This window comes from Centropristis striata, chromosome 13, assembly GCF_030273125.1.
Source record: "Centropristis striata isolate RG_2023a ecotype Rhode Island chromosome 13, C.striata_1.0, whole genome shotgun sequence".
Lineage (NCBI taxonomy): Eukaryota > Metazoa > Chordata > Actinopteri > Perciformes > Serranidae > Centropristis > Centropristis striata.
This window is the reverse complement of record NC_081529.1, coordinates 10,817,334-10,831,567: the sequence shown is the minus strand read 5'-3', so window position 1 is coordinate 10,831,567 and position 14,234 is coordinate 10,817,334. Positions and strand designations below refer to the sequence as shown.

General features: G+C 37.2%; 1 protein-coding gene across 1 annotated transcript; it reads left to right on the top strand.

The window, feature by feature from the left end:
* The first annotated feature begins 332 nt into the window (after positions 1–332).
* LOC131984147 (transmembrane ascorbate-dependent reductase CYB561) lies at positions 333–14,234 on the top strand. Its single transcript, XM_059349037.1, has 6 exons — positions 333–396; positions 3,327–3,534; positions 9,558–9,656; positions 10,726–10,829; positions 10,945–11,102; positions 12,553–14,234. Exons 2-6 carry the CDS (start codon positions 3,330–3,332, stop codon positions 12,743–12,745), a joined length of 759 nt encoding a protein of 252 aa, XP_059205020.1. The 5' UTR covers positions 333–396; positions 3,327–3,329; the 3' UTR covers positions 12,746–14,234.

Here is a 14,234-nt window from a genome sequence, read left to right as displayed (position 1 = left end):
AACCTTTGGAGCTGTTAGTCATCAATCCAGGCAGTCTACCCCCACCCCTCTTCCCCGATGTTATTGTGACGTATCACGAGTCAAACTCAATGGTTCATTTCCATCATTAGATGTGTCTATTCTTGAAAATTCTTAAATCTGAGTTTCACTGCGAGATAGTCATTTTTATATAAGATTATAATGGTATTAGGCACATTAACACTGCATTTTGTTATTCCCTACTCATAGTCCCTCTGTCACATGGGTTGGGCTTGTTCAGGAGGGCATCCAAAACACACACACACCCACATACACGCACACGCCCACAGTGTGCACGGTCAGAGGGAGAAGGAAGGCGGATCTGTGAATCCAGACTCCAGGACTTCCTCGGCAGAGCAGAGCAGAGCCGACAGCGCAGTAAGTACTTTCTACTTTATTATTCCTGTTCCCATCTGGAAGCTGCCCTTTTAATGCTATTATCGTCATCAGAGCACAAGTTAAACAATATCATTCAGAGTCAAATATAGTGTAAATTCCTCACAGTGGCAGTCAGGTAACAGGTGACAGCGAAAACAAGCCTATAATCTTCCTGTAATTTTCTATAATATCCCTGGAGTTGTGGCAGTGTGTGTGTGAGGTAATAACATTATGATGAGTGGGGAGCGGCGGGAGTGATAATTGTCTTTAGTGAGCTTATAATGATGACTTTCAGCGGCCAGTAAGTGCCGTTTCGAAGAGGCTGCGATAATGAGGCGCGCAGGCAGGAAAGCTGTTTGATTTTTGTTCATTTCTGCTCGTGTCCTCAAGTTACTCCCGTCAGCGCGGTGCGACACTTCCTGCCGTGTTATCTCAACGTCATGAGTGTATCGGCTGATGGAAAGCGCGATAAAAGCAGCAGCAGATGCAGGTTTATTGTTTATTGTTAAAAAAGATCCCCATTAGCTGTCACCAAAAGTGGGACGAGCTAGTCTTCCTGGGGTCCACAAGACAAAACAAAAATCACTTAACAATTAAACATTGTAGACATTATTATATACGTCATCAGAAATCATTCCGAATAAGTTATAACATTCATATCTATTACATTAATTCTCACTTTCATACAGTAAATATGTTAATTCACTACTCACAAATTTAAATAGTGCATTCTCAAGTAATAATTAAAAGACACTTTACAATTCAGTTCACATATATTCAGTGGGCAATTATTCCAATAACTGATAGCACGATAAATAACTGTTCTCTTTAAGGCATTTGATTTTGGACATGGTAACATCATCTGACCACCATTAGCTGACCTTGTCACATAAGAATGAACCTGATCACATCTGACAATTTGGTTATATAAGAAAACAGGTTGAAAACTAAATAATGCAGGTGATCTGCGTATTACTGTTTATTATCTACGCAAGGCAAGGACGTATTAGAAAGATGGTTTTGTGGGATTATTTGCTCCAGTTAAATTTACTTTTGCCATCATCAGTCAGCCAGTCAAATTTGATTTGCAGTTTGAAGTGAATAAGCAGTAAATATACATCCATCCTTGTTTTCTTCAATTTATTGTTCATTTTAATGCCTGGTACAACTAAAAGTACATTTGTTTGGACAAATATAATGATAACAACAAAAATAGCTCATAAGAGTTTAATTTATTTTAAAGAGTTTAATTTCAGAGCTGATATCTAGCCATTTGCATGGTTTTCTTGATAATGATTTTGGTTATTATCAAGAAAACCATGGAAAACAGCCAGATATCAGCTTTTAAATTGAACTCTTATGAGCTATTTTTGTTGTTATCATTATTTTAGTCCAAACAAATGTACCTTTAGTTTTACCAGAACACTTTTGAGGTACTCTACTTGCCCTTGCTCTTGTAAATTGAATGAAAGCATGTTCTGATTAGATGAGAATAGAAAGATTAGACATTTTGGAGATTTTTATAAGAAAGAATCTGCATTTTTCAGCAGAATTCAGCTGTCGTGCAAGGGTACTAATGTTCTGTAAAACTTATTGTCAATAAAATTGGGCTTACTGAATGCACGAGAGTCTTAGCTTTCCAATCATATCCAATTTATGCAATATCAAGACTGTTTGGGGGCCTTGATATGCAGAAATATTCAAATGCAAAATGGGAATGGGAAATGGCACATTTATACTGTTCCTCTATTTGGTATTTCTGAAAAGGAGAGAGTGGTGGGTAGCTATCTAATTTTCATTCATATATCTTGAGGTCAGAGGTCAAGAGACCCCTTTAAAAATGACCATCTCAGTTTTTTGTTGTTTTTTAAAATGTTGAAAATGTTAATTATTTAGCCCCCTTGCCTGACAACATATCATGACATGGTTGTTACAAATATGTGGGTCTTCTAGTTTCATATGATTATGAAATTAGTATATTCACAGTATTGAATATGATCCCGCCACAGAAAGTTGGCTGAGCGGAGTCGAAGAGGTTAACTCAAATATTTCCATCTTATGCTACTCTCTACTTCATCAAGAGCGATGTTGTAAATTGTGAATAGAGAATGATAACAGTGCTTATGTATACATAGACGGGGGCGGCTGTTTGTCAGTTGGTAGAGCGGGTTGCCCCCCAACCGAAGGGTTGGTGGTTCGATCCCTGACCGTCGCAGCCTACATGTCGAAGTATCCTTGAGCAAGATACTGAACCCCAAATTGCTCCCGATGCTGCGTTCATCGGTGTGTGAATGAATTCCCAATGGTGGCAAGTGGCAAAGCGTTTTGAGTGGTCGCAAAGTGACTAGAAAAGCGCTATATAAGTGCAGGTCCATTTACCATATTAATAATAAACATTTTTATGTAGCACCTTTTAAAACAGAGTTTATAAAGGGTTTTAACAAACCAAAGACTACAGTAGAAAGACATGCAGAGCAACAGAAAGCCAAACGGTACTGCCAAACAAAAGCAAGATAGATAATTAGAAGGTAAAATTAAAACAAGATCTCTTCAGTCATTGTCCAGCAGTGAGTGTTGACCTGTAAACAACAATCTGATGGCCATGGGAGCAGGGATCTCCGGAGTAACTGGATCTTGTTGTTGTGGTGCTCCTGTGTTTGTCTGAAAGGAAGAAACCCAGAAAATGTAGTTAGACTGGAGAAACTATGCTAGACACCCTGATGAACGTGTTCTGTTGGTTTTCTGGTTAAAGAGATTTAAAAACGGTTGAACTGACCAAAATGCAAATACAAAATTCAATCGGGGAAAATAGGTGACATAGGGTTAAATTTCTGTTAAAGATACCACATTACTTTGCCATGTGAGCGTCTTTCCTAATTCAATACTTTTTCATTTAGCCAATCTGTAACCTTTCTGGTTGACTTTCTCAGATCATGGATGAGGCTGCTCCACGTCCTGCTCGCTCCATGTTTCCGTGGCTGGTGGGGGCGTCACAAGTGCTGGGCCTGGCATCGGTGGTGCTGACTGGAGTTTGGATGGGTCACTACCAGGGGGGTTTCGCCTGGGATGGGTCAGCACAGGAGTTTAATCTGCACCCTCTGTGCATGGTGCTGGGGCTGGTGTTCCTGCACGGCGATGGTGAGTCCACACTGATCAGTGCAACAATTAACCTATTTTAACTTAGACCTAGATCATACTCACTAGGTGAACTACAGTCATGGAAAAAAATATTAGACCATCCTTGTTTTCTTCAGTTTCAAATATAATGATCACAACATCATTGTAGACATTTTCCCTGGTATTCTTGATAATGGTTTTGGTTGTCATCAAGAAAAACATGGAAAATGGCTAGATATCAGAGCTCAGCTATCTTTGTTGTTATCATTATATTTATCCAAACAAATACGTTTAGTTTTAAAACCTTTAGTTGTACCAGGTATTAAAATGAACAAGAAATTAAAGAAAACAATGGTCTTATAATTTTTTTTCATGAGTATGTCTGCTAGATGTGTCAGAAATTATGCTTCTGTGTGGTGGGATTTTAATTCCAGTTTATTTTCTTATTCTATACTTCAACAGTTTAATCATCCCATAACTCATTTTCAGAACGTATGGACATCTTGTGGTCATCTTGTGTAACATTACCACAGATTTATAATATTGTATGATTTTGTCAACATACTTTCAACCATATCCCTTTGGTTTGGTTAGCCTTACATTTAGTTAGCATGTAAGCATGTTAATGCTACGTTAGCAATAATCTTAACATTAATCTTAATGCAAGGCTGAAACTTTGTTCTGTTTTGTTCATTTTGTATTGGCCTCCAAAAGCATTAGGGGCTAGCAGGTAATGCAGGATGACCAGCAATGCACAAAATGGTTGGAAAGCGTTGATACAAATGTAGTTGAAAAACAGGAAAAGGGATTTTATGAAAGGTTAAGTGCTGCAAAGTCACGAAAGCTGTTTGAGACTGCTGTTTAATGCCTTTTTATACAATGTTGTCTTTTTTTAATTACCAATTTTTTTATTGCGACACCAACATGTTACAGACAATCCAACAGCTTACATACAACAGTTTGAACCAGCTCTTTCCACTCCTCTCCACACAGATAGAGCATCCTTAATCAGAGAGAAGATACTTTAAATTAGATATTAAAAAATCCACATTAAAATTGTGTAGCACCAATTAATGCCATTGATATAATAATAATATAATGGCATAATAATGTAAATACACCCCTTGAAAGAACAGTTAACTTTTTATTGTGTGTGTATTTGGTGGAGGAACTGCTTATGCCCCACCCACAGTGAAACTCAGACACAGAGCAGAGGAGAGGAAGCAGCATTACTAGAAATCACAGCAAAATGTGTCTCAGTATACTTTTTTTGTAAGGTCTAACGAATTGTGGAGGTGTGACTAGCACAGCTGATCTCATGATGAATCTTGAAAGCCAAAATGTCCCTGACAAATCAACCCTGACGTCAGACACATCATGTGCAGCATCATCAGGAGACAGAGATACAACCTCACAATGAGGTTCACAAATCAGTCAACCTAACATTACCTAATGTTATCTGCTGTTAGCCCTGTATCAACATCACCCAGATGAGCTAGCTAGCTTGTTGGCTAGCCAACACAATTCATCAACCATCATTAAGCTAATGGTGAGCTGGCCAAACACAAAGCACTCAATACTCTGTTCAGCACGTTTTATTAGCACATTCGTATTCCATACACCGCAAAATCCCGAATGGCTCTTTTACAGTACAACAAAGTCCCGTACACCGCTCAACTTATATCTGTTGTAGTTCCCAGCATTGATTCTTTAGTAAGCCTCAATGTGGCCCTATCTTCCTGCCCTATACCTCACATCAGGACAGACCCCACTGGCCCACACATTCCCCCTCAGTCAAGGTGTTATCAGAGTTGAGAAGAGTGAGTTCCCCGGGAAGGCTTGTGTCTTGAATACCAAGTAGGTCGCCGCCTACTTCCCACCATGTCCCACCATGCAGGAAACACCAAATTTCCTTCACACCAGCCAACAATGAGTCCAATTACATTTGCTTTCATGAATTAACTGGCACATTTGTAGAACGATGTGCAGAAAATAGAGATCTTCAAACTTCGGCCGCAGGCTGCAGGAGCTTATCTAACCTCTGGCTCTGTCACCAAAAAAAAACTCCAAGCACAGCAGAGATAGCTTTCCAGGTGTGTGATTGAGAATTCGGCAATTGGATAAAGTGCAACTTTAAAAAAAAAAGTCCAAACCCTGCATTCTATGTAGACGTTGCATGTAAACACAACAGGTAACATCATGGAATATATGGACATGATCTCGGTAACTTTTGCTGAGCTCTATAAGTCCATATTGTAATCACTGTGACAGGCCTATGTGTATCCTTGACTCTTGCTGATGAAATTTCCGGATAGGATATCTCCAAAGCTATCGAATACTTGTAAAAAGGGTTGGGCGATGTCTAACGAATTGGTATATGGATAATGATATTGTAAGTGCAAGTGAACAGAAAACCCACACGGAGATTATTTTAAATGTTTTGTTTATGCTTATTATATCGTTTTAGTTGTATTAGTTGTTTCATTAGGTTTTATTTGTTTTCAGTCCAGTCAACTGTTAAAATTTGTGAGCAATCTGTGTGAGTGTAACTCAAACCAAACAGTAACTGTTTTAGAATTCTTTATGGGCTGGAAGAGTCAATAGCATTTCTATTCACTGTTGTTTTCCCCATCCATCCAAAGATGCACTTTATGGCTTCATCCATTGATCAGCATTGACAAAATATGTTGTAAACGAGCTTCGTCTTTGATCTCAATTCAAACCTGATTTCTTTTTAAGTTTGGATTTAAATTTTGTTTCATATTTATTCTCATTATTGTTGTCCCAAGATTTTCCTTGTTTGTCAGTGTTTCAGTTCATTTCATCAAAAAAAACACAAAAAAAACAACAGAAAAAATATTGTTGGTACATAATTTCAAGGGTTGATTGTAAAAAAAAAAATATAAATCCACCATTAGGAATCTATCATCTTATTATTTATTTCACCAGACACAAGTGCATAACTTAGACTGTAAAATACTGCATACTTAAAAGTCTGAATTAGTTTGAATGTATCTTCTACTTTTCTGTTCTACAATGCTGTGACAGCCCGTATATAGAACTGTCCTCTCTGCCTATCCTACCACATGGCTGACAGCACTGACATCTCACATTAACCCGGCTGGTCTTATCAGTTCGTAGTCATGGTAATGGTAAGCAATTTTCAGATTACATTTTGCAAATTCAGTAAAAAACTGGAAGCAGACGTCAGCATAACATGGATTTTGCAGTCACCCTGTCTGTGTCTGTGCTTCTAAGTGTGGGCATGTGTGTCTTAGCCTCCAGCGCTGTGCTGCTGACCTGTTGCATTAAGCTAACACTAGCCAGACACACATCAACCTTCCACCCCCCTACCTCCACCACCACCACCCAGCAAGTTTGATTTAAACAGAGAGCACAAGATATGGTTTGAATCATAAAAGCTCTCAGTTTGTGCGTGACGGAGCGGCACAGCAGGGATTTGATCCAGTGACACAAGAAATGCCAGTCAGCAAACAGAGCAGCATTTTTTTTTGTTAGCTTTAGAGCAGAAAGGTTCCTCTGAATTATTATTATTATTTTTTTAGCATTTTTTATTGCAATGTCCTAAAATAAAATAAAAATGAAATCCACAAATGAGTCAATAATTATAAGTGATTATTAGGCTATTCGAATGCTTTCACAGCTCCTCTGTGGATTGTGAAAATCCCTTTCTTACAGTGATGAAAGCCAATTTAGGTTTGTTGGTGTTTTTAGTGCAGTATGAGTAATTTTACTAAAGTAAATGGCCTGAGTACTAGAGGTGGGGTGAATAATCAGCATAGTATCCGATATTTTGCGTGGCGATATTATATCGATTCAAGGCCGTCAAGTATCGATATTTAGCGTTCCGGCAACCGGCATGCTGTCAGTATTTTTGCTGTAGCGGGTTCACTTTTAGGAATATACTGGAGATACTGGTATCATATGAAATGATGATGATATAGTGTTGGGAAGTTGTTGAAATAACACTGCAAAGTTAGGCTATTTTTCATGTTTTATTCAAAAAATTTCAGAGTAGTGAAGCTTAAAGTTGAGGAAAGTTTGATAAAATGCTGCAGTTGTTGTCGTCCATACATCTTTGGTATCAGTTCAGTTCAGTTTGACTGAATACTTTGTTGGTCAGTCTGTGGGTTTGACTCTCATTGTGGAGAAATAAAAAGACCGAAGTGAGATGAACAGATTGAGAATTTTCTCTTATTTATCCTGTTAACCTCTGTCATATTGTATGTGTGTTTAATACGTTTTGGACGAGTTGATGGCAAATTTTGTTGTACTAGTACTTGTTACTCTGTGCAATGACAATAAAGGCTTCTGATTGTGATTTTTTGACAAAACAATTCTTGATTGAATTTAATTCTGTGGACACACATTTGCAGTTAAACAGTTAAATTGCAATATATTGTATCACAATACTCACCTTATGGCAAAATACTGAAAATCGCAATAATATTGTGTCGTGACTCAAATATCGGGATAAAATCTTATCGTGGGGCCTCTGATGATTCACACCTCTACTGAGTACTTCCTCAGTGCAATACCATGAAGAGACGTGCTTTAATAACACATCATATAAACTAGTTCATTTGAAACAAAGCCCGGCCTAATCATGTAGTGTGCAATCCTCCAACTTAAAAATGACTGAGTGATGATTAGAGTAATGTTCAGCTCATATGTGAAAGCTTTAGGCAATAGTTAAGTTTTGGTAAAGCAGCTTGGCTTATGGTCTGCTTAGATGAAGTCTCTACAGCTGTTCTTCATGATGTATTGCTGCTGTCTCGCTGGTGATGTCTGTGGTCCCAGAAATAAAGACAAAGTGAGACGTTGTTGTTTTACAGCCTCTCTGCTCCATGCTCGCAGCCCTGTGTGCTTTTGCTAATGAGAGTAACCAGATTAGTTCAACTGCTTCACAGCTGTCTGTTACAGAGCTAGATCGCATTAGAGCGATAAAAGCAAAGGTCAGCCGGACATCACACGGGGCTAGTAAGAGATAGAAACACCCTGGGGGGCACCAACATAAATACACTTATACAAAGCTCATTTTCTTGTAATTAAATCTGTTTGTTGCCACAGGCTGCACATCCAATCTGTTTTCCACACTTAAATCTGCATCTTTATATTTTAACAGTGGACAAAAAGCTGTCTTAAAACCTCACATGATTGTCACATAATCAATGTATTGGAATTAGATGCACCGTGCTCACTCTGAAAGGAACAAATGGCACTTCACAGTGAAAATAATGTGACGCTGCTTCGTGGGAATGGTATAAAGCTGCCTGCTGGCACACGTGGCTGATTTAGGATTAAACTCAGCACAATTAGCAATTGTGTTCAGCTCAACCTTTTGCTTCACACATTGGTTCAGCATATATCTAGCATTTTTACAAAAAGTATAGACTATAAACTATAGACATTGTTGAGTAGATGACACAGTGTCCGTGTCTCCTAGAATACATGTTTCATTGTTTTTATACAGTGTTTTCTTCTGTAATATTTTTTAAATAAAAAGTATCTTTTTATTTAATTTCTTTTATTACTTTTATTTTTTATTTATTGGCATTTTAATAATTTTTGTTCTCATACAAAATTTTTGTCAGGCTATTTACTATATCAATCCAGAAACAACTGTTTTATTTTTATTATGATATTTTTCAAAAATGCATTACTTCAGTTTACATAGATTTTTTAGTTGCATATTTCTTGATTTTTATATTCCATTATCTTCATATTGATGTAATACTAATATATTTACTTATATTCATTTATTCATTCATTTATGTCTGATTGTGGATATAAAACTGGTTATTGTATGATCAGAATCATCTATCCCTCCTTGAACTTTTTTTTCTTGGTGATAAAAATCTTTTTTTTTTTGCATTACTCTTGTATTTTTGTTTTATAAAGAAAATTTTATTTCTACAGTTTGACATGTATTGTTACCCTCTCCCTCTCTCTCTCTCTCTCTCTCCTCCCTCTCTCTCTCCCTCTCTCTTTCTCCCTCTCTCTCTCCCCCTCTCTCTCTCCAGCCATCCTGGTCTACAGAGTATTTCGATATGAGTCCAAGAGGAATGTAAAGATGCTGCACGGCATCATTCACCTGCTGGCACTCATCCTCAGCATCATAGGTGAGAGAGAAACAATGCTTTTTTGGTCAACTGAGTCAAGGCCACCAGACACCTTTGACATAAACAATAATTTTACCCAGCTGTTGATCCATCCATACCTTGATCTGTTAGTTTGTTTGTCTTATTGTGTGACTTTCGCTCTTGGTTTCCGTTCGGGGGCCTCAATATGCAGAAATATTCAAATTCAATAGGGAGAAGAACATTTATACTGTTCCCCTGTTCGGCATTTCTGTAAAGGAGAGAGTTGGGGGTACCTGTATAATTTTCATTCATCTTGAGGTCAGAGGCCAAGAACCCCTTTAATAATGACCATGCCAGTTTTTTTTTTGTTTTGTTGTTTTTTGATTGTTTTATTTTTATTTTGGAGCATTATTTAGCCCCCTTTCCTGACAACATACCATGACATGGTTGGTAGGTACCAGTACTAGCGTCTGTGCCGGTACTCTGCTCCTTGCATGGTGTGTTCACTTGTGTGTAAAAAAAAAAGAAAAAGGATGGGTTAAATGCAGAGGTTGAATTTCCCCATTGGGAAATTGGGATTAATAAAGTAATCTTTCTTCTTCTTCTTCTTCTGTAATCAGTAATGTAGACAATGGATAAGGTGATGAAAAAAAATATTAGACCATTGTTTTCTTTAATTTCTTGTTTATTTTAATTCCTGGTACAACCAAAGGTACATTTGTTTGGACAAATATAGTGATAACAACAAAAATAGAACATAAGAGTTTAATTGAAGAGCTAATATCTAGCCATTTTCCATGGTTTACTTGATAATAACCAAAATCATTATCAAGAAAACCATGGACCAAAACCACTGTATATGTAGTAACGTCATCATCTAGAAATCTACGACAGGCCATGTGGAACAACATTTTTGGATGACAAAGTGGCTCATGACATTAAAACATATATACTTTTATACTGTGAAGGTTTGGAACTTCAAACAAAAAGAACACTACTGGGAAGCTACAGAATTAGAAAATAAGTAAATGAACAGATGAAAAAAGAAAAATAATGGATTTAATACCCATTTCTGTGTGTGTGTGTGTGTGTGTGTGTGTGTGTGTAGGTTTTGTAGCTGTATTTGACTTCCACAGAACAGCAAAGATCCCAGACATGTACTCTCTACACAGCTGGTGCGGCATGGCTACCTTAGTCTTATTCTGCATACAGGTACACACACACAAACACACACACACACACACACACACACACACACACACCCATACCACAGCTTAAGTGTAATGTGGATCAAACACTAAATTTTTCATCCCCCCATTTCTCCCAGTGGGTGATGGGTTTGCTGTTCTTCCTGTTTCCTGTTGCATCGTCATGGTTACGAGCCACGTACCTCCCCATCCATGTGTTCTGCGGTCTGGTTCTGCTCGTTATGGCTGTAGGGACCTGCCTGCTCGGCATCACAGAGAAACTCCTCTTCAGCATCATGTATGTCTGTCTGACTGTCTGTCTGTCTCTGTCTGTATCTGCCTGTTTTATATTCATCTACTTTCTCGTCATTGTTCAAATAAGCAAAAGCAAAAACTGGTATCAACATTTTTAGTTTTGGCTTTGGAGCTAAGGAGGTGACATGAATGTAATTTTTTTAATGAAGCATGTGCGTTTTATAACTAGTATGTGTGCTTTTGTAATTTGCACGCCTGCTTTACTAAATCGTACACATGGTTTATTATGTCACACGCACGATATAAGTAAATCGCATGCGCACTTTACTCAATCATACACGTGCTACATGGAAGTCCCAAGTGTGCTTTACTAAATGGCACATGCACTTTAACAGTGGTGGAAAGTAACATTTACTCAAGTACCGTGCTTAAGTACAATTTTGAGGTACTTGTACTTTACTTGAGTATTTCCATTTTATGTAACTTTATGCTTCTACCCCACTACATTTTGAGGTTAATATTCTAATTTGTACTCCACTACATTTAGCTGACAGCTTTAGTTACTTTTCAGGTCGAGATTTCACATGAAAAAACATGATAAATCTAAAGTCATTAGACTATTTTCTAAAATTAAATCTTATTGCAGTAAATTAAGTAATTAAATGAGCCCTGTCTTAACAATTTAATTCATTAAAACACTGCTTACATAAATGCATCAATACAATTAGTCTAATCATTTATTTAGAATATATAGAAGAGTCTGAGTGGGTCCATTCTGCATGACGAGTACTTTTACTTTTGATACTTTAAGTACATTTTGATGCTCATACTTTTGTACTTTTACTTTAGTGTGTTTGCAGGACTGTTACTTGTAGTGGAGTAATTTCACAGTGTGGTATAAGTACGTTTACTTAAGTAAGGGATCTGAATACTTTTTCCACCACTGCAATTGACTTTGCATACACATCTTATTAAGCATGCACACGGCTTTAAGTTAAGTGATAACACTGTATATTATTCATTCATATTATTCATTCATAGGCTTATATTCCTCTCCAGTATTTTGGATAAACTGGAATTAGGCAATATTTCTTCTTCTTCTTCATGTGCAACATCTGATTTGGTTAGATTGTGTGTTCTTGTCTCTGTACCTTTGAATCCCTGGTGATTCGTAACCTATCTATGAAAGGATTCAGGTGTGTGCCCTGTCCTCCTTTTGGCAGTATTTTACAGAAACATTTTTCTTTTCCTCATCCTTCACCCTTTTGGTGGCACTTGTTGTTTTCCACAGCACTATGGAATACTGAATGGTTGAGATTGTTGCATCCTTTAACCTCAGTGTGAACATTTTGTCCTGTATCAGTTAATAACCGTGTGTGAGCATTTATAACTTTATAAAAAAATTAACATCCCTGTCACCTCCTTGCTCTGTAAAATTGCGATGACTGGAATGTCCTCATTGTGTCTGTCTGTCTCTGTCTCTCTGGGCCCAGGCCAACCTACTCCCTGTTCGCCCCAGAAGGGGTGCTGGCCAACGTCTTGGGGCTGGTGCTGGTGTGTTTCGGGGTGCTGCTGGGCTACTTGATCACCAGGGAGGAGTACAGACGTCCACCAAACCCAGAGGAAGAGTCTCTGTCCGTCCACTTCAAGACCCTGACTGAGGGGGGGTCACCCTCCACGCCTTGACCTCAATGTGACGTCCTCCCTTAATGAATGGAAGAAACCTAGTAATCGTAACAATGCAGTGAAATGCTGCCTTGTCGAAAAATGCTACCTTCTGTGTTTTCTTGTGTTTCCGTAAGTATTATAACAGCTTTATGTATGTTTCGGATTGCAAACAAGAGTGACTGACTGTTAAAGTTGGGGAGCATATTTTGATACTCTATTATTATATCTTTATTTCAGGGTCTTAAATAGTATAGACCAATATCCCCCATCAAATAATGTCTCCACGATAGTAATTCATGAAAAATAAAGTTTTTTTCTTCAATTACTCAATTTTAATTGTCCTGTGCACATCTAATCTGCATTGCATATTTTCTGCCACTTTAGTTATTTTAACTTTGTATGCATATCCACATCCTTGGCACAAATAATAATATAAATATATGCGTATCTTACTGGACTCTGTATTGGCAGGTACGTAATATTAAAAGGACTCCAAAAGTCACAACCAATCTCAAACACTATGCTCACATTTGACCAGTGGTGGAAAATTATTTAGATCCCTTACTTAAGTAAAAGTACTAATACAACACTGTGAAATTACTCCACTACAAGTAAAAGTCCTGCATTCAAAACTTAAGTAAAAGTACAAAATTATCAGCATCAAAACCATTGTTTTATATATTAATTAATATATTAATGGATTATTATTATTGATGCATTAATGTCAGCAGCGGTCTAATTTTCTCAAGGTAGGATTATTTTACCTTCTTAACATACTGTTATGAGGTTTAATTTCAACAAATGTCAGATCACTTTACATTTATGTTTATGTTAAAATCTCAGCCTGCAAAGTAACTAAAGCTGTCAGCTAAATGTAGTGGAGTAAAAAGTACAATAATCACATTGTAGTGGAGTAGAAGTATAAAGTTACTAGAAATTGGAATACTCAAGTAAAGTACAACTTCATCAACATTGTACTTAAGTACAGTACTTAAGTTAATGTACTGAATTACTTTCCACCACTACATTTGACCATCTCCTTAATCTGCTAGAAGTGCCATAATGTCCGAAGTATTCCCATTAGACATGTTATGTCAACTGACTAAGTGACTACCCATAAATAATTTTTTATTAAACTGACGGATATGCTGTACATCCAGTCAGAACAGTACTGTTTAACCACAAACATATAATACATAAAGATAATATATTCCATTTGTCCTAAACGGTTTGTATTTAAATGTCATGTTAAAATATTTGTTCAGTGTGTATTCAGATGTATGTGATCAGAGTTTGGTTATGCAGCTGATGCATTTTCACTTAATCTTGTGTGAAATCATATCGAACATGTAGCTTTTTGGCTGGACTTCAGGACTCTGCACTAGTGCCTATATATATTTTACTGAAAAATTACTGGAAATTGTTTGTCCTATGTACTTGATGGTGTGATCTTTGAAAGAAAATCTCATTGAAATAACCTGAAATAAATAAATATGTGTGAAATGGC

Bases quoted from the DNA above. Each gene is read 5' to 3' on its own strand.
- LOC131984147 (XM_059349037.1), top strand. From the start codon at position 3,330: ATGGATGAGGCTGCTCCACGTCCTGCTCGCTCCATGTTTCCGTGGCTG. The intron at 10,830-10,944 runs GTACACACACAC...CATTTCTCCCAG, and splicing joins TAGTCTTATTCTGCATACAG to TGGGTGATGGGTTTGCTGTT. The intron at 11,103-12,552 runs GTATGTCTGTCT...CTCTGGGCCCAG, and splicing joins AAACTCCTCTTCAGCATCAT to GCCAACCTACTCCCTGTTCG.